Raw genomic sequence first — 21,742 nt, 5'->3', positions numbered from 1 at the left:
AACGAGACTACTCATGGAGTAAGGTACTATTCTGCAGAATATGGCTAGCAACAGAACCTGGCCAATAGTAATTACTTGTGCATTCAACAGCAATTTTCTGGGATACTCCCTTCCACCAGTGACAAAGACTCTGGCAATGTGTATCAGAAATATAATAGATGTGAGAAAAGTCACAATGTTATCATTAGCTTAATAAGTTATTTTATAATTGTTAACATCAAATCAGTTATTTACATATTTCATTTGAATGCTTAGTAGGACGAAAAGGTTTTAAATGTTCTTTGCTCCTGTTCTTTCTTTACTGTGTTTTCTCTCCACTAGGACCCTCTGATCTGTTTAGTGTTTCTTATGCTTGATCTATCTTTATCTATTCTCTTGATATGAGGTAGTAAATAATATTAGGGTAGTGGCAGGGTGGAAGGGCCTTAATGCTGAATTATTGTCTTGTAAGACATTTTTAAGATTGTGCAGCGTTATTGGTAGAAATGAGCAGAGGCAGCTTCTCTTTTGAATATGAAAGTTCACAAAGGCCTGGCTTTAATTACTTGGTCTAAATGCTGATTTGATTTTAATGTTTTAATTATTTTGTTTCTCTAAATGTTATTGATATGATTGCTGTCCTCTTTTGGCTAAATTCTGACTTTGGGAACCATAGCTACATTGAGAAGGGTATAGAAGTGTAGTGCCTAACGGGAGGCATTCTGCTCACAGGATGTCTCCAAGGCATTGAGGGAAGAATGCTCATATGTGCACCCCCCCGCCCCTCCTCCCACACACAAAAGAGTACAATGTGCTCTTCACCCACCATTAGCCTCTAAATGCTAGCAGATTGCTCAAGGGAAAGGAGCCCTAGCTATATGCCCTACTGACCAGTTCACATCATCTTTGGCATGTTGAACTTCTCTGATGATTCTTCAGGACCACAAATAGCCCCATTGTGCCTGCCTCCTGCTAGGGACATTAGAGGGAAAAGAGCTCCCTTCTTTCCCTCAGCCACCTCAGTGCAAAAACACAAGTTCTTAGAAGTTAAAGTTGGTAAATACCCCTCAGCCTTTTCAATGTAGACTTGCCCCATCAGTAGATGGTTTTTCAGTTCTTTGTCCAATCCCATTTTAAATCTCTCAAGTGCTGGAGCGTTCAACAATCCCTATAAGATTATTCCACAATCCAGTAGAACTCACCTTTCAGAATTTATTCTTGGTTCAGCCTACACTTTCCTTTTTCTTTTTAACTGTTTTCTTGTCACTCTTAATCCTTCTATCTGCTCTTTCTAAACATTATAAACATGGTAGTCTGATGGGTATGAGAGCAAGAGTGGTCTGGTGGGCAAGGGACTGAACCCAGGACTCAGGCAATTGGGTTTAATTCCCAGATGTCCTACAGGCTTTCTGTGTAACCTTGGGCAAGTTAGGTTACCTCTCTATGTATTCATTTCTCCATCTATAAAATGGGGATAGTACTTTCCTTCCTCTTAGGGAAGTTATGAGGATCGATTTGTTAATGGTTGCAAGGTGCTTCATTTCTTCATCCTAGATAGACATCTAAAGGTGCACCAATTAAATTCAATAATAATAACTTACTTATTGCTATTTATTCCTGTTATTTTTCAAATAATGTCTCAGCACATTCACTTTCTCCTTTACCACTCTTCCTGTTATTGTTTTCAAGATGTTGGAGCATTTTTTGAAGAGGGGATGTGGCTCCGATATAATTTCCAGTCCCCAGGGATCAGTGTGAAAGACTTAGTCAGCCGAACTATGTTGAGCTCTACAGACCATGATAACACTGTTTCAGACCTCAGCTTGAATAAGGAGGTGCTCAGTTTCAGCTTCAGTACCACCAAGTCCCCTTGTGTCCTCCTGTACATCAGCTCTTACACCCAGGACTACATGGCGGTGCTTGTCAAGCCATCTGGTAAGTGATCATTCTGAGCTTTCTCCACTGAAGTTACTACTGATAAAAAAAAAATTGGCACACAATAGCCAAAGCAAAAGCCATGAGCTAATGAGAAGATCTCTACAGCCATGTAAATTCAAAGCAGGAGACACAAGGCCTGATTCTGTATTTTATTGCACTAGCTTTACGCTGGTATAACTCTTTTCAAGTCAATGGAGTCACATGCAACTGGTGTAACAGAGTGGAAAGTCAGGCCCATAGGGTTGGATTTAGATCATACTGCCAAGAGATGGTTTGCAGCTGAGAATCCCAAGCAGAGGGAGGCGCCTATCTCCAAGAGAGGAGGCAGGGCTTAGAACATTCCCCTTGGCTTGGCACCTCCCATTGGTTAGCTTAGGTGAGGAGCCTCCTAGCATGCTGGCTTTTTTAGTCCTGTTCTGAGGCTTCTGTCTCTCCTCATTCATTGTATAGGGAGCGTAGGCGCCTAACCCAGGCTTTGTGAATCCCAGTGGTTTTCTAGGCTACTAAAAGTTAGGTGTGGTGATTATGAGTGTCATCACGCCTAAATTTCTTTATGAATTTAGCTCTTTTTTTATAGCACTGTGATATCCTCTGTTGCTGTTGCCCCTCCCACCCCAACCCCAAAATTAGTTTGTTACATAATCAAAAAGAATACAGTGAAAGTCCATGGCTTGATCCTGCACACTCTTAGGTTTGTGAGTTACTTTATTCACATGCCAGAGTGTTTCCAGGATCAAGCTCTAAGCAATGTTTGTCAGTGCCACTTAATTGTAAGCAGCCACAATATCAACTCATTCTCAGATGTTTAGTGCAGCTTATCATTGTTGGGAAGGGAAGATCAGGGAGGCAGTGAGTGGTATTTCTGAGAAGAGGAGCGGTGCATATGGACAAGATGGAACTTTTTTTTTCCAGTTTGCATTTGGACTGCTGCATTATATAGAATTTTAAAATAGTCCTGGCTTTTGTGGTTTATAAAGAGCCCATCAAAGCTCACAAATGCACTTGTATCTTTTTAATATAAGCCCCAGTCCTCACATTTACAATACATAGGCAGACAGCTGCACCTTTGCAGAACCCTTTGGCTTCAGTGGGACTATGTGCAGATGTATGCCTCTGCCCACACATTGTAAATTGCAGGATTGGAGCCATATTTATCATTTAATTCTAATGCTATACATATTACATCAATAAATACAGATGGAACCTTTCCAGCAGAATTATAACTCAAATATAAGATTAGAACCATATAGTCAATGTTTTCAGTAAAGGTTGCTTTAAATCCACACCTAAATCCACTTTTAGGCCTCTAAATAAGTGGCCTAATTTTCAGAAGTGTTGACCTCACGCGGTAATGTCTTTGGAAGTCAGTGGAAACTGTTGGGTGCGTAGCACTTCTGAAAATCAGGCTACCTATTTAGATGTCTAAATAGGTACTTAGAAGTAGAGCTTGCTAGACATAGAGAGAGGTGGTAGGGAAGTATAAAATTCTGACTTTTTGTTGAAATATCAAAAAAGAAAATATTTTGATTCAAAATGGGGCTTCCATGTTTTATGGGAATTGTAATTCAAATGCCTCATGCTCCTATTCTCTTCTGTGTGCTGGGCCCTTTGGCCAAACTATATCTTTAAACATGCACAAACTTTTCCTCTCTTGGTGAGGGGAGAGAATGCATCATAGGAATCCCTGGCCACAGTGCATCATGAGAGAAGTAAGCTCTAGCCAGAGAGAATGAAAGCATAACATATTTGAACTACAGCTCCCATGGCGTATAACCACATCATTTTGAATCAGAATATTTTGGGGTTTGGCTAAAAACTGAAAACTTTTTGGTGTGAGGGCATTCAGTTTTCTGATGAAATATTGAAATTTTCTGCAAAAAAATGTTGTTTCAGAAAAACAATTCTCCTTTGAAAAAGAGCTGCGATGAAAAAATGTTGACCACCTCTGCTTAGCAACCTAACTTGAAGCACCCATTTGTCAAAACCCTTTTGCGTCAAATACTAAAAGTTTTCCTTCAGAGTCCTTCAAAACACCCCAAGGACACCTGACCCATAAACAAGAACTAAATGGGATTGAAAGAAAGCCTTTTGTGTTCACATATAATTTCAATATTAATCTGCCATAAATCAGATGATATAATTATTACATAAGTATCCTTAATTTATTGATGGAAATCCTTATTCCCTCTACCAAATAAAACTCTTATTCTTTTGTTTCTGTATTTAGCTTTAAAAATTTTATTCGGGCAAGGATAACAATCTCAACAGAACAGTCTTGCTTTATATGTTAACATTTATAAGTCACTTTCATACCATTCCATGTATAATTCTGACTTGTTTATTTTTTAGTTAGTACTGTTTGCAGCTGCTTTGGTTTGAGATGCTGGTCACTATCTGGTTTATGGTTGTAAACTGGAAACAATTACCACCCCACTAGGTTTAAATGATCAGGCACTGACTCTTCCTATTTAAATTCTTCTGCAGCAGAGCTCAACTCCAAGAGCGATTTAAATATGAAATGATGGAGGTCACAAGTAAAAAGTGAAATGAAGAGGGGGGAAAAAAGCTCTGGGAAATAAAGGTATAAATAGCTAAAAATGTTGTACATTTCTTTCTATAGGAAGCTTACAGATTCGATACAACCTTGGAGGCACTAGAGAGCCATATAACATTGATGTAGACCACAGAAACATGGCAAATGGACAGCCACACAGTGTTAATGTCACACGGAATGAAAGGGACATAGTTCTCCAGGTAAATATACATCTGAGCCTTTGGATACTATATAGCTTTATTACTAACAGTGATAGTCATAGGTATACCAAATATTACTATTATTGCCTTCCATACAAAGATATGAATACACGTTACAACATAGCATAACTGGTCCCAAATCTATTGAATCCAAGTCTTGTGAGCTAGTCATAAGAGCATCCTTTCTTTCTTACCAATGCCCTAAAATTTCCAATATGCCTATCCTTAAATGTATGCACATGAATAGATCCACTGAGCTCAATGGAGCTATGGCCAATGGAGCTATTCAAGAGCATAAAATTAAGGATGTGCATAAGTGTTGGCAGGATTTGGGACATAAGTGAAGGAGTATGACTGAGGGCCTAGGACTCTAGATTCCTGAGTTCCAGTCCTAATTCATTTTCTGTGTGACACTGGCAAATACTTCACCTATCTGTGCCTCAGTTTATTTCTCTGTAAATGAGCACAATACTATTTATGTACCTCACAGAGGCCCTGTGAGAAGCAGTTAATGTTTTCCAAACATCCTTTTCTTTGTTTAAATATATGTTAATCAGATAGTTCTGCTTTCAGTTCCTGTCACATATGTGAAAATATATGGAGAATATCAAATGGTGTGGTATAAAAGCTTTACTGCCATTTGTTTCAGTTAGACTGAGAACTTACAAATGGCAAACCAAAAATAAAATAGGCATATCATCCCAGACAAGTGCCAATAAAACCTTATACCACACCGCAGCTTCATTTATTGTACAAATGCCTCAAATTTTATAGAAAAACTGTCTGAGAAATATTTAGGAAGTATTGAAAAATGGTTTTGGCACAGTTTTACATGTTCTTTTGCCTTTATAGCCAAGCTCCCTTAGTACCATGACTCCAGCTATCCAAGCCTTAGAAACAGAAAATACATTTTAAAAACTTCAGAAGAGTACACAAAGTAGATTTATTGTATATAATAATGTCATAGTATTTGTGAGCTACTAAGGCTAGAAACAAAAGCTGTATGTCCACCAGAAAGGGGAAATTTCTGGGTTTTCTACTGGTATAAATCCTGTTGCTAGCATTAATGTGTTGTAAGATACGGGACCTTAATTCTGTCATTAGTGTAGAATTGAATATTGCCCTTCCTCTACCTTAGTACATTGTAATTTTGGAGAGAAACTCCACATTTGAGAAAATGAGGGAAAGGGAAACATTTCTCTGGCAGGGTTTGTTGGTTGTTTTTTTAGTTATTTAAATGATGGATGTTTGAAGATTGACCAGCAGGTCCCTCGAGGAATCTCAGATAGCTGGTCCATACTTAAGGCATCCAAAGAGTTGACTTCCTTATTTTATGTTGTCTTCTTTAATCCCCTCCCCTAGTTTATAATGTGAGGGAACCAGCACAGCAGGCACCATGAATAAAATATAACAAGAGGAGGGCTCCTTGGGAACCAAGCCAAAAGATCAAGGATGGGAGCTGTCACTGTATTCACCAGGAGGTGATCAAAATGGATACCTGCCAGTAAAAAAACGGCAGGGGGAAAACTTTGTCAGTGGATTATGGCATCATTTGCCTGAAGCTCACAGTCAAGTATGCACTCATCTCTGATTCAGAATCACTTTGGTTGCACTGAGGCAGAATTTCTTCAGAAAGTTACTTTTATGTTTGTAAAGAGTCACAGCCTTAGCAACTGTGTAACATGTACAGACTATTCACCAAACTGTTTTGGTAGGGTGTTTCTTATTTATCAAACTATAAACTGATATCAGGTAAGATTTGCAGTCAGTTTTTCCTCTGGACTTTAATGCTTCTATTTTGTGGTGCCTGGAATGTTTCCTGAACATATATGGCTGGTTGTTACAATTTGTTCTAGAACTTGGTGATGGGATATAAAACCCTCTCCCATACTCTATTTGGAAAATGCCAACACAGTTAAGGGTGCCAGCCTTGCATTAATTAGCCTAACTCTAGCTTCTCATGGGGTTAATCCAACATTACATTGAGTGAGAGAGAGTAAACTACCCATTTGGGTCCTTGGAGGCTTCCATACACCTTTAGGGTTGCACTGATAGGGTAAACTAGGTTGAGGGCTTTTTACCCTGTCAGGTCAGCAGACGTATGGAACAAACTGGGTTAAATAGTTTGGGAGCAGATGCAGGTGGGGCTTATTAAACTACAGGGCCCAGATGATAAGCATGAAAAAGAGAATAAGGAAAGGAGTAGATCATGATAGGAAAAATCTTATACTACCTATATCATACCCTGGAAAAGGGAAGATTTTAATTTGGTTCTGGTTTATACCCCAGAAAAGGGAAGGCTTTGAGGTTTACCTGTTTTTTCCCTGTAAATGAGGCAACTTTAACATGGGTATATACATACTTTAGAGAAGAAGGCATTGTTTTGTTCTGGTGAGCTGCACTAACCTCTGATACGGAGCCCATTCCGAGACACAGGATTAATATCACCTGCCATTTCTCAGAATCTGGGAAGATATGCACTCCTCTGTGCTTGAAAATGTGGGTGTTAGAGATCAAAGTGACTTATTTTCTCAGGGTATGTCTACACTGGCAGAGTTACAGCACCAGCAGTTACAGAGCCTCTCAGAGAGCGCTGAAGGGAAACCGCTGTTGTGTGTTCACACTGTCAGCTGCCTGCACAATAACGTGTTCACACTTGCATCACTTGCAGCAGTATTCGGAGCTGTCGTAAATATAAAGGGAAGGCTAACCACCTTTAAATCCCTCCTGGCCAGAGGAAAAACCCTTTCACCTGTAAAGGGTTAAGAAGCTAAAGATAGCCTCACTGGCACCTGACCAAAATGACTAATGAGGAGACAAGATACTTTCAAAGCCGGGGGGGAAACAAAGGGTTCATTCGGTCTGTGTGATGCTTTTGCCGGGACCAGAGCAGGAATGCAGGTCAGAACTCCTGTAAAGGGTTAATAAGCAATCTAGCTAGATATGCGTTAGATTCTGTTTTGTTTAAATGGCTGATAAAATAAGTTGTGCTGAATGGAATGTATATTCCTGTTTTTGTGTCTTTTTGTAACTTAAGATTTTGCCTAGAGGGATTCTCTATGTTTTGAATCTGATTACCCTGTAAGGTATTTACCATCCTGATTTTACAGAGGTGATTCTTTTACTTTTTCTTTAATTAAAATCCTCTTTTAAGAACCTGATTGCTTTTTCATTGTTCTTAAGATCACAGAGTTTGGGTTTGTGTTCACCTATGCAAATTGGTGAGGATTTTTATCAAGCCTTCCCCAGAAAAGGGGGTGTAGTGCTTGGCGGGATATTTTGGCTGGGAGACATTTCCGAGTGGGCACTTCCCCTGTTCTTTGTGTAACACTTTGGTGGTGGCAGCATTTAACCTAAGCTGGTAAGAATAAGCTTAGGGGGTCTTTCATGCAGGTCCCCACATCTGTACCCTAGAGTTCACAGATGAAAGGGTTTTTCCTCTGGCCAGGAGGGATTTAAAGGTGGTTAGCCTTCCCTCTATATTTATGACAGAAACGGTGCACTCTGGGCAGCTATCCCACAGAGCAAATCTTCCTCTTCTGCCACTAAGAGTTGTGGGAAGGCAAAGGGGGTTGTGGGGCATCCTGGATCCTGTCCCAATGCCACATGATGCATTGCTTCACATCCCAGCAATCCCTGTGCTTCCATCTGAATTTGGCACCATCTGTCAACAGTTTGTGTACTGTGAGCTCTCCATCTTCGGTCCATCTTCGGTCTGCAGGAATGGATCCCTCACTCGCTGCAGCCCTGCAGCACAAGGACACGAGAATGAGAGCTGCCCTGCTGTTAGAGAAGAATGCCGATTGCACCACGGAAGCTGGCTACTCCAGACTGCTACCAATTAGTTGCTAACCAGTTCGGAGTAGGAAAGTCAACCGTTGGACTCATGTTGATGGAAGTGTGCAGGGCCACTAATCGCATCCTGCTCTGAAAGACTGTGACTCTGGGCAACGTGCGTGACATTGTGGATGGCTTTGCACAAATGGGCTTCCCTAATTGCGGAGGGGCAATAGATGGCATGCATATTCCAATTCTGGCACCAGACCACCTAGCCACCGAGTACATTAATCGGAGGGGGTATTTCTCAATGGTTCTCCAGGTGCTTGTAGATTACTGTGGGCATTTCACGGACATTAACGCAGTCTGGTCTGGAAAGGTGCATGATGCCCACATCTTTCAGAACACTGGACTGTTCAGGAAGCTGAAAGCTGGGACTTTCTTTCCAGAGCAGAAGATCACTGTAGGGGAAGTCAAAATGCCCATTGTGATCCTAGGAGACCCTGCCTACCCCTTAATGCTGTAGCTTATGAAGCCATACATGGAGCACCTTGACAGCAGAAAGGAGCGGTTCAACAACAGGCTGAGCAAGTGCAGAATGACTGCTGAGCATGCTTTTGGCTGTTTTAAGGCCTGCTGGTGCTGCCTATATGGGAGGCTGGACTTGGCCAATGACAATATTCCTATGCTTATAGCTGTGTGCTGTACGCTCCATAATATTTGTGAAGGAAAGGGTGAAAGCTTCACTCAGGGCTGGACTGCTGAGGCTCATCTCCTGGAGGCTGAATTTGAACAGCCAGAGACCAGGGCTAGTAGAGGGGTGCAATGGGGGCCATAAGGATCAGGGATGCTTTGAGACAGCAATTTGAAGCTGAAAGCCACTAATATTTGTTGCTGTGCTCGGGAGTGCTGTGCTTGTAATGCTAGGAGGTGATTGTGATTGGTGCAGATGATGCACTATGAAGGTTTAAGAAAATTGCCTGATGCTTTGCAGGGCTCTGTTTGCTTTCAGTTAAAACAAAACAACTCTTTTATTAAAAAACAACAACTGAGGGGAGAGAGAACCAAAAAACCACATCAGCACTGAGGGGGATGCGGGAAGGGAGGGTCCCAGGGGGAGGTGAGGCCCCAGGATAGTTAAAGATTTGTGTATGTTCAGGTATCCAATCCAACCTTCTCCTTTTGAGTACAGTGCAGTGGGTACTGTACTTCAGCTACTATTCACATATCTGTCACTAACTGGCTGACCCCCAGCAAGCACACATGAGCCACAAGACCCCCAAAATGGTGAGTAGCTGCAGGGGCAGGGAAAAACAATGTTCCAGGACCGTACTGGACATGTGGCTCTTGGGGAGAGCCATGACTGTAGGGGGAGGAGGGGCAGGGCTGGATTACCCAATAGGCAGACGAAGCACGTGCTTAGGGCACCAGCAAAGTAGGGGGCACCAAAAAAAATGAGATTTTTTTTAAAAAAATTTGATATTTCAAAAAAAGCATCAAAGCAGTCATCATGGGAAAAATCAGAACTTTGTTAGACTTCCTTACACTCCACTACACACTCTTCCCCCGTTTTTCTGTTCTCTTTTTATTACTTATCCCCACCTAAACCAGGGGGGTGTCCTACTAACATAGATCGAAATAATGCGAGGAAATCAGGTCCTGTCATGTATTGCAATGTGTGGATGTGTCAGAGAATGAACCTGCTCATGCTGTAAATAATAGGAGAAAAGATCCTGCTATGTGGGTTGATTTCAGTACCGATGATGTAGCTTACTGGATAGATCATGGACCAAATGACTGTCAACACCACACTAGGCCATTTGAAAAATCATGTCGGACTTTTACCAATGGCAAACAAACAAGATATTGTCCACAAAAAATATTTTTCGGCATGAAAGCTGTCATAAATATAAAGGGAAGGGTAAACCCCTTTGAAATCCCTCCTGGCCAGGGGAAAGCTCCTCTCACCTGTAAAGGGTTAAGAAGCTAAAGGTAACCTCGCTGGCACCTGACCAAAATGACCAATGAGGAGACAAGATACTTTCAAAAGCTGGGAGGAGGGAGAGAAACAAAGGGTCTGTGTCTGTCTGTAGTCGTCTTGGCCGGGGACAGAACAGGAATGGAGTCTTAGAACTTTTAGTAAGTAATCTAGCTAGGTATGTGTTAGATTATGATTTCTTTAAATGGCTGAGAAAAGAATTGTGCTGAATAGAATAACTATTTCTGTCTGTGTATCTTTTTTGTAACTTAAGGTTTTGCCTAGAGGGGTTCTCTATGTTTTTGAATCTAATTACCCTGTAAGATATCTACCATCCTGATTTTACAGGGGGGATTTCTTTATTTCTATTTACTTCTATTTTTTATTAAAAGTCTTCTTGTAAAACACTGAATGCTTTTTCATTGTTCTCAGATCCAAGGGTTTGGGTCTGTGGTCACCTATGCAAATTGGTGAGGCTTTTTATCCAACATTTCCCAGGAAAGGGGGGGTGCAAGTGTTGGGAGGATTGTTCATTGTTCTTAAGATCCAAGGGTCTGGGTCTGTAGTCACCTACGCAAATTGGTGAGGCTTTTTACCAAACCTTGTCCAGGAAGTGGGGTGCAAGGTTTTGGGAAGTATTTTGGGGGGAAGGACGCGTCCAAACAGCTCTTCCCCAGTAACCAGTATTAGTTTGGTGGTGGTAGCGGCCAGTCCAAGGATAACGGGGGTAATATTTTGTACCTTGGGGAAGTTTTGACCTAAGCTGGTAAAGATAAGCTTAGGAGGTTTTTCATGCAGGTCCCCACATCTGTACCCTAGAGTTCAGAGTGGGGGAGGAACCGTGACAAAAGCGAACGGTGAGAAATACACTCGAGAATGGCTACTGTATTCACCATCAACAAGGTCTGTTTACTGTTTTGTTTGCAAACTTTTTGCATATAAACCTTCAACATCCCAGTTTGCTGCAGATGGATTTAGTGACTGGCGGAATACTGTTTTAATTGAACAACATGAAAATAGCACTACTCACAGAGATTCAATGTTGACATATTTAAACCGAAGACAGGGCTTTGGATTGACACAAAAATTGTGAGAAAATATTAAAGGGGAGCGTGAATACTGGCAACCTGTCTTGCAGCGTGTTATAGCTGTTGTTCAAACATTAGCTGAATGTGGTCTGCCTTTCCAGGGATCAAATGACATATTTGGATCATTGCAGAATGGAAATTTCGTGGGATTGTTGGAGCTTGTGGCTCAGTTTGACCTATTTTTAGCAAGCCATATCTCAAAATATGGGAATGCTGATGAAGGTAATCCATCATACTTATCCAAGACAATATGTGATGAACTCATTGGTCTAATGAGTAACAAAGTTTGTTCAGCTATTGTGGATGAAATAAGTACTGCTGGGTACTTCAGTTTATCTGTTGACTCTACACCTGATCTTTCACTTGCTGATCAATTGAGTATTGTACTAAGATATGTCTCCCACAGGTGGAAAACCAGTTGAATGATTTATAACATTCCTCAATTTGAAAAGCCACACTGGTGAAGAAATGGCAAATCAAGTACTGCATTATCTGTGTCACTTTTGCAAAACAGATTTCTCAAAGTACAGAGGTCAATCTTATGACAATGCTGCCAACATGTCAGGGCATTATCAAGGAATGCAGAAGAAGCTTTTAGAACAGAACAAATATGCCATATTCATACCATGTGCTTCACACTCTCAATCTTGTTGGCCGCAGTGCTGTTGATTGTTGTCCAGTGGCAGTAAGTTTTTTCTCAACAGTCCAGTTACTTTATACATTTTTCTCTGCCTCAACACACCAATGGGCAGTTCTTAAAACATATTTGGGCAATGATTGTGTGTTGAAATCTCTTTCTAATACTTGCTGGGAGACACATACAGTGGCAACAAGTGCAATTCTGGAGTCCTACTCAAAGATTGTGGATGCATTAGAAAGTATAGCTGAAGACCAGTCACAAAAGGGAGAAACTATACAAGAAGCCGAAAACAATGCAAACAAGATGCAAGAACTAGAGTTTGAATTCATGTTGACCATGTGGAATGAAATTTTACACCACTTTTACCACACAAGTCAAGCTCTCCAAGGAAAAGAATTGGATTTGAAAACATGTGCAGATCTCTGTCAATCATTAGCAGACCACTTACACACTTTGAGGAATGATTTTGAAAGATTTGAAGACATATCAAAAGATATCTTGCCTGACACTAACTACAAAGAAGCCCAGTCCCGCAAGCAAATCAGGAAAAAACAAGCAAATGATAGCAGTGCAACAAAAACAGCATTGAATCCTAGAGACAAATTTCGCATATCTACTTACTACTCTATAATTGATACACTTGAAGCTCATATGAAGAGGAGAGGTGAAGTGTACAAAGAAGTATCAAGTAGATTTTCTTTTCTAAACGATATGGACTTATCTGATGAACAATATTCACAAGGTTCCCAAAAGCTAGTTGACTTGAACATGAATCTCTGTGGAGAAGTATGGCAGTTCCACTGTTATATGCACGCAAAATTTAATGAAACAGGAAAAATGAAATTCAGTCACATTGATCTTCATGGCACAATATTGAAAGACGGAACACGATGTATATTTCCAAATGTAGAGATCGCACTACATATTTTTCTAACATTGATGATTACTAACTGTTCCACAGAACGCTCTTTTTCTCAGCTGAAAAGAATAAAAAACCCTCAGAGAACAACAATGTGTCAGGACAGACTTGATTCACTTTCCCTATTGTGTATGGAAGCAGACATGCTTCGTCGAGTCAGCTTCGATGAATTTATCCAGAATTTTGCAATCAGAAAATCTAGAAAGAACTATTTTAATTTCAGCATACATGTAAGTTTTGTGTCATTTCAAAAAATAAAATTTTATTTTATGGTATGGTATTGTTTTTATTTTGGATTACATAAGGGGGGGCACCATAATCTTTTCAGTGCTTAGGGCCTCTAAAGGTCTTAGTCCGGCCCCTGTGGGGGCTTTATAATCATTACTATCCCCACATTTTCCACAGGCTGTGTTCATTATGGAAGATATCTCACTGCTGAGGGTGAGCGGGGAATAAAGGGCTCCAAGACTGTGGCTTCCGCCCTGGCCCTTATGCAGCTCACCTGTGTGCAGCAATGCCACCCCCCAACTCCCCGTGACAGCAGAGTGGTGCAGGAAAGTCACCCTTAATGAGCCCAGGAACAAAAGAGCTCAATCAAAGAACCTGGGCAGCGGATTGCCCAGTATCTCCATGAGAGTTTTGTGGAGATCTCTGAAGCAGATTCCCATGAAGTGAGAGAGTCAATCAACACCCTGTTCCGCCACTCAGACTAGGCATGTGGTGGTATGTGCATCATACAGACACAAGCCTGCTTTCTGCAACCTTCCTGCCCCCAACAAATCACTTCAGTGATTCCCAAAATCAAAGCCACTTACCGGGAGCCTCCTCTCCTGTTTGCGCTTCGCCAAGCTCCGACAGCTGTGACTGGCTAGACTCCTCCAGGGTAGAGACGAGCTCCTGACTGCATGCATCTCTGACCTCAGAGTCATCCTCTGCCTCTAGGTCCCCCTCCACATTCTCGTCCAAGATTTCCTCCTCCTGGCTCAATTAACTTCAACTGGCATGCGAGCCACCAAAGTATTCACAGTAGCCTTCACAGTGGAGGTGGGGTCGCCACCAAGTATCACGTCCAGCTCTTTGTAGAACCAGCAGCTCGTGGGCGCAGTGCTGGAACGGCAGTTTGCATCCCGCGCCTTGTGGTAGGCATTCCACAGCTCCTTCACTTTGACCCTGCACTGCCTCTTTCTGTCATGCATCATGAAATCTGTCTGTAGGTATCATAATTCCTACAGCTGGAGCGCAGCTGGGACTGGACAGCCTCCTCTCCCCAAATGCTGATGAGGTCCAGCAGCTCGGCAATGCTCCATGGAGCAGGCCTTGTCACCTGGAAAGATGCACTGAGACCACTGCTTGCGTCACCGAGCAAACAGGAAGGGGACTTTCAAAATTCCCAAGAAATTTAAGGAGTGGTCCCCTGAGGGCAGGGCCGTAGAGTTCAAACCGATGACCAGAGAGGCGGGAACAGGCATTGTGGGACAGCTCCCGGAAGCCAATCGCAGCGCTGTAATCGACCAGGGTGTCCACACTGGCACCGCAGTGCTGTACCCCCGGCACAGTAAGCTGTACGCCTTTAGTCAGAAACTGCGCCGTTTCTGGGCACCAAGTGCCTTGGCAGTGTGTACACCTCGGGAGTTACACCGCGGAAAGCTGCGTTACTGCGCTGAAACTTGCCAGTGTAGACAAGGCCTCAGTGTCCTAAGGTAGGTCACAATGTTTGGGTTCTCTTTGGCACAATACTGCCACGCCAAGTGGACTTGTATTTCCTTTTATAAACCATTTTCCAGCCTGACTAGCAGATTGTTTACCTCTTTTTAAATGAGGCAGATTGCTTGCCAGGTACACTTTCTCAAACTCTCACAGCACTAGAAAATGTCACTCTCATCAGTGCCCCAACTCCAGTGCATGGAGTTTGTTTTTCTTGTGTTAACAGCAAGTTCATATTCAGAATACCTGTCTCTCTAACTTACAGTAATAACCCTGTAGGGTACATTCAGTGTCAGAAATATTTAAATAATCTTCACTCTGACAATAAATCACTACTACATATTTTCTGCAGAGTTGTTTTATCACAACTCTCAGGGGTATCACTTATGAATAAATAGAATAAGAGGTTCACTTTTGAGCCCATTGGTACTCCAGCTAATGCTATAAACATACGTCTGTTGAATACTTGGATACTAACTTATGTCTTTGTGCCAGTCAATCAGAACTTGATTAAAGTCTTTGACATAAATACATATAGGCTTAAAAACAAATGTTTAGTGTAAATGATTTTAGTCATTGCAATTATGGCCCTCATCACTAATATAGGCATATTTAAACAAAGTAACAGGGACTCTGTCAAACAGGCTGTACATTACAATTGTCTCATTCAGTGACTGTGAATAAATCAACAGTTATTGCCTCATTAAACTACTGTGTCCTGTTTGTAATGCCACCAACTTCTCAGGAATTGTGTCCAGTGTTAACTGTTGGTCTAGGCTTCAAGAAAACTATTTTAAAAAAATTCATATAGGAAAACATTTGATCTTTTTTTCTTCTGCTTTTTTGATGATGTGGACAAAGTTTAAATCTGCTTATAAAAATTCTTGTCTCTCACCTCTATTAAAATATCAACTACCAGTAGCCATGGCACATTTCCAAGGCTGCATAAGTTCATCTGCAGACAAGAAGAAGCTAAGTAAGACAAATGGGGAATATGTTATCCTAGTAAATGAAAAGTCAGGAGCTGGGCTTTAGGCCATGTAGGGCAAGTTTTATTTGTTTTGACTTCATTAAAGGTTATAATACTTCAGTCGGGTATTTTCCAGATCATAAACAACAGAATAGTTTCTATCTAATATAAAGTTTTTGGTGATGAAATGGTGCAGAGATTTATTCACACATCAATAAAGCCTCTTTTTAAAAAAATTTTAAAAAATCCAAGAAAAAATCTTCCTATGCTTAGGGCCTGATCCACAGTCCATTGAAGTCAATGAGAGTTTTTCTGTTGATTTCATTGGACTTTGGATTATGCCCTTATAGAGCAGTGAAATGGAAAGAATTTCTGTCTTAGGGCTAGACTCATACTTTCTCCCTCTGTCTTCCCATGCAGTGCCCCAAAAATCAAGATTCCAAATGAGGATAGAATTTGGACACTACACTATTCTATCTTCCTATTATACTTGTTTTTCCTGTTGTGCTATATAAGAGCTATTAAGTTTGTTACACAAGAAATAAAAACGGGATGTATTTAATATTAAATAGAATAATACCCAAAGGAACACAGCAAAATGTAATGTTAACAATCAGTTTCCTTATTGGGATATATTTGTAGATTCTCAGCAGGTCTCCAAACCTCCATGCCTTCTTTTAAAGCCATTTCCATGTATGTATTATGTACCCCAGGGCTATGTACCACCCAGCCCAACAAATTTCTACCGGAACACGTTCGCCATCCTATATAAGCTTCATGAAATATATGAATGTCGTTCAAAAATAATATCAGTGTCTGGCATTAAATCTAACATACTCCCATCTACAGTTTGCAAAATGAGACTGTTTTCTAAACGTTCTTATATTAAAACATTTTTCTTCTCTTGGGCCTATATTTTGCAGCTTAAATTTTCCAGACGCATTAAATAACCATTTGCAAGTGGTGCATACTCTTGTATTTCTGAAACCTTGGAGTCTGGTATCTGAAACCCACCTCACAATGAACTGTTCTTTTACACCCATCCACATATACTCAAATCTCATTCATTCTTCTTTCAGGCCAACAGCCAAAACAGGCCAGGTGTTTGGAACACTGGAAACCCTGGTTCTGGTCTCACCAAAGTTTTATCTTTTTCTATGAAGCTATTATTTTACCTCTGGGGGAAAAGCTCCAGCAGCTCCCCCCACCAGAGCCTTTCCTTGCCACAGCCAAAGGCTCCAGCAGTGGGGAGCTGCCGAGTCTTTCTCTGTCTTTCACTGTGGCACGTAGCTACCTGTACCCTACACACCACTGCAAATGTAGATAAGGTCTAAGAGTTAGGCCAAGATTTTCAAATGATGTTGGATGACTCAGTGTTTGAAACAGCTCAGAGGAGTTGCACTTCTAGAATGTGCTGAGTGTTCACCCTCTAGAAATCAGGCTCCATTAAAAGGGCTTAAGCCTGTATGCAAAAAATGAGCCACCCAAAATCAATGGTCACTTTTGAAAAACTTGGCATTCATTTATATATGTTTTCAAAATTCTTCCTTAATACCACGTCACAAAACACTGGCTCTCACCTAATACACTGTATGCAGAAAGATAATTTATATCATATATTTCATATAATAAAAACTTATGTGTTTCTCTGTCTGTGAGCTCATTATATTGACATAATGCTATTGTGACTAAATGCCCAGAAAAAGTCAAAAATATTCTCAGAAATAAGGTTAAAAGCCTAAAAATCAATGTATAAAATAAACATAACCAGAAATAGATCCACATTTTACATTATATGACAATACATACTGGACAAATTAATGTCCCACTAGCATTGTCTTTGAGCACAAAGGGTCACACGCTTTAATTTTAATAGCCTGGCATTAAATAGTCTATTATTGCTTCTGTTAACATTTGACATAAAGTTCATCAATTAAACATAGGGAAAAAGAGCCTACAATGATCTGAAATTACTATAATGTTATTTCAGTTGATGGTGGCCAAGGTAAAGAGTTAATTTAAGATAAAACAGGGACCTGTTCTCACATTAGTGCTCCTGTTACATTATGAGACCAACATTTAGAAACATACCTAATTATTAAGCCTTCATCTGAGTTTGCATATTTTCCACATATTGGGCCAGCTGCTATAAACCATTGACTTCAGTGGTGCTGCAGCAGTTTACATGAGCTAAGGATCTAGTCAATTTTTTTTAAGGGGAGGGGTGGGACCTTGTGTGTTTAATTTTTAACTGCAATGCATCCTATGCTGATTGCATTTCCAATTTAAATCAATGTGAAAAGCTTTTATTATAAGTGAATGCAGTTAATCCCTTTGGAAGAAGACTGTAATAGCCTAAGCAGTAGTTCTTAAATCAGTGTATAGCCCTGGAAAAGAAAATCTGGAGCCTTACTTAAAACAAAAAATAATTACATCTATATAGCAAATTTCGTCTGAATATCTAATACAAATGTTAATTAAGCTTCACTACATCCCTGTTTGTTCCATATCCATTTTGCACGTTGTCAAACTGAGCCACACAGAGGTTCAAGGATTTACTCAGAGTCACAGAACAAGTTCCTAGGTTCAGTCACATACAGTCACGGATCCAGTACTTGAACCTGCTCTCACTGAAGCCAATGGCAAAACCCCATTACCTTCAGAAGTGCAAGATCAGGCCTCAAATTGGTGGTAGAGTCATTATTGAACGGTAGTCTACTCACTACGCCATAATGAGAAAATGTGGCTGTGAAACTCTGTTGGTGGGCCAAATCTTGTTGTGCTCACTCAGTTTTTGCTCAGGCCTCATGCAGGCAATGTTTTCATACCAGTCAATGGTAATTCTACTGGAATAAGGACTGATTAAAAAACGAGTAAGGACTTCTGGGTTTGGACTGTTTGTTGTGACATGCTCCAACACCACCTTGAATACTCACAGGTATTTGGAAGGAAACAGTCATGTATCTGGATATATTCAAGATAATTTTGAGATTAAAGCAGGATACCTGGGTTCTACTCTTGGCTCTGCTGTGAAAGATAGCAATAACACATTGTCCAAGAAAAGGTGACATTATTACATCAGAAGAAGGTCTAGAGAGCCTCTTCTCCTCTACCCTGAATAAGTAGGAGGGAAGGACCTCTACGTAGAGCTCAGGAGAGCATTAGGTAGTGACCCTGGCCTCTGCCAGCCCCAAGGGGATCTGGTCTACCCAAACGATTAGTTTACACTGCATTCTACTTCATGTGCGAGCCAGGTATGCTCATTGCTTTTTTGCAGAAGACCAGTAAAGTGCACCAGCAGCGAGCACAGAGCATGAGTTACATTATGAAAGTGAGTAATTATCTAAAAGAAATGGAATTTTATTGAACTTCTCCCTAACCAACAGCAACTTCCAATAAAGGCAGCCTTGTTGGCTTGATTCGACTTGAGAACTGAAGCTGAACATTTTCTCCCAGTTTGGTTTGTACTGTGTGCACAATCTTGCTGTGTATTTATATTCAGCTCAAATGCAATTAATTATTTTTAAAAGAAAAGAAGCTGTAATGAAAACTCATAAAGATAATCAAGAAACTATAATTTAACACATATTCATGATGCCATCCTATGTATATGGAAATGATGTATTTTGTATTCATTAAATAATGCAATATTCTTTTCAAATAGCATGTGATAAGTAATATTTCCTTTTCTGTTATGAGTCTTGATCCACATTAGACTGAGATAATGGCTATATTTCTTCTGATGATTGCAAGCAGTTTAGTTCTAGCAGCTGATACCTGAACAGCCACTGGATGGCAATAGAGAATCAGTTTTAGAAAGAATCCAGTCCTTCCAAGCGCCTGTGTTTTTCCACTGAATGCATCCGATGAAGTGAGCTGTAGCTCACAAAATCTTATGCTCAAATAAATTTGTTAGGTGCCTAAGGTGTCACAAGGTCTCTAAAGTGCCACAAGTACTCCTTTTCTTTTTACGAATACAGACTAACACGGCTGCTACTCTGAAACCTGTGTTCCTTTAGTCACTGACCTATAAATGTCCTGGATTAGATTCTTCTAAAATTGTGTTTTCTTTTCTAAGATTGTTCAAATAGAACACAGACAATAAAAATAAGAGAAAAGAAATCTCACCACTGACCTACCTTTGATTCCTTAAGCACCATATATACTATTTGCCCACTAGCTGAACAACATTCCCCTTAATTCATAGTGTCAAACAGGGGAAGGGCACAATTCACAAATTTTGGGTCTGGATGCAGCTCAGAACTTCCCCCAGGGGTTCAGGAGCTAGTGTAGTGGGCTGATTTCATGTATAATCAGAAACCTTTTCTTTATTTCTGCACCCACGAAAGAATCATAAAATCTAATTTCTCTGGATTTAAAGTAAAGGCTAATTCTAACCATCTATTTCAGTCATTTTCCCATATTCCTTTTTCTCTAGGGGAAGTAAAGGGGGGATTTAAATAAGCTGAGCTGAGCTTTGGTGAGGAGATCCATGAAGATATCTGAAACTTGCACTTTTGGATTTCTTCACCTACTTTTTCAGTTTTTACTTAAATTTGAACATTTCCATGCAGATACCAACAGCAAAATTTCACCAGCTCAGCCTCAAAGTACATGGCATGGGCTCATATGTAGGTCTGCCACTAACTCCATGCATTGAGCAGACTGAGAAACAGATTACACAATCTGCCTCTTGGTTCCCCCGATCCCTGGCACAGCTGTACTGGCCAGCACTCTGGATGGAAGAGGCAGAGCCAAGGTTTGGGTTTCTCCTAATCCCTACCTCCCTGCATGAGAGAGAGAATAGAATCTCCCTCCCACACTGTTCTCCATGAAACAAGTAGCTGGTGCAGGGATGTAAAGGGAATTCCTCACTCCCCTGCATTCTATCCTAGGCAGCACAGCCACACCACGTATAATTGAGGTTGTCTGACACATCCCATTACAAAACCTGTTTTCAGTTACTTGTAACTTTGCCAAACTTAAACTGTTCTGGGAGAAATTTCCCATGCCAGGTGTCAGCCTCGAGTAATTTTTGTGGTAGTTTCAGCTAAAATGGTTAGGGAGAAATATGTTATTTTGCCTACGTTAAAAATATTCTCACAGCCATTTCATTGAGACGGTATAATGATCCCATGCTTCATCATGTTTTGCTTTGGTAGGGTTTTGGGTGAGGAGGATGTTGTTTTGTTTTAAATGTACACACTACAATCTGTTTATATTAGAGAAGACCAGGTCAAAGAAGTATGCCTGGCACTTGGAGTGGAAGGTGATGAGATTTGTGATGGTCCATAGTTCCTGTGGGACTTCATTACACAGTTTGAGATTCTCCCCCAAGAGAGTTCCATTGTGCCTGAGGAGCAGAGTTGGTGAACACAGTCTTCACCCCAGATCATGAGGCAGCCTTTTAGATATGCTGGGCCCAGCTCATAGAGCACCTTGAAGATAAGGACCAAGATGTTGAACTGGACTTGATATTCTATGGGAAGGCAGCATAGATAGCAGAGGACCAGTCTGATGTGCTGGCAGTAGTCCATGTTGCTGAGGAGATGCACTGCAGCATGCATATGCAGAACAGGCCGTACTCTGTCCCTATATAACAAAATAGAGATTTCCCTTGGATTCATCAAGGGGTTGATTCTTCCACATATGGAACTCGCGCTAAAGTCAAAAGGAGTTTCACCATGCAACAGGCTGGCAGGATTGGTGCCTAACATTTTTTGATAAAGATGCTCACACTGAATCGTAAATTAATTTCACTTTTCTTTCCCGGTACATTATCCAGCCATAATTAGCTCTGTGGAGCAGGGATTATGTTTTTGTTATATGTTTGTACAGTTACTAGCACAACGGGGTCCATGCCTGGTGCTCTTAGGCGCTCCCACAGTACAAATAAATATAATAGGTGTCCTAGTGATCTCAGACGTATAGATCCCACAGCTAGAATTCTGTGCTACAGTAAAAAGAAATATTTAGACAGTGCTTTTCCTTGATG

The 21,742-nt window shown here is 40.8% G+C and overlaps 1 protein-coding gene across 14 annotated transcripts in view; it reads left to right on the top strand.

The window, feature by feature from the left end:
• The window catches only part of CNTNAP2 (contactin associated protein 2), a 1,665,145-nt gene that overhangs the window by 1,549,194 nt on the left and 94,209 nt on the right, over nucleotides 1-21,742 (top strand). For 13 of the 14 annotated variants that reach the window (XM_073332778.1, XM_073332790.1, XM_073332779.1 and 10 more), the window contains exons 19-20: nucleotides 1,669-1,914; nucleotides 4,538-4,671. In XM_073332778.1, coding sequence (XP_073188879.1) covers nucleotides 1,669-1,914; nucleotides 4,538-4,671 — 380 coding nt within the window. Of the gene's footprint in view, nucleotides 1-1,668; nucleotides 1,915-4,537; nucleotides 4,672-6,033; nucleotides 8,182-21,742 lie in introns of those variants that run through there. The other variant, XM_073332792.1, reaches the window with a different exon arrangement.

Source organism: Lepidochelys kempii, chromosome 2, assembly GCF_965140265.1.
Source record: "Lepidochelys kempii isolate rLepKem1 chromosome 2, rLepKem1.hap2, whole genome shotgun sequence".
Taxonomy (NCBI): Eukaryota; Metazoa; Chordata; order Testudines; family Cheloniidae; genus Lepidochelys; species Lepidochelys kempii.
Note: the sequence above shows the minus strand (reverse complement) of the source record. Positions and strands in the feature narration are given on the sequence as shown.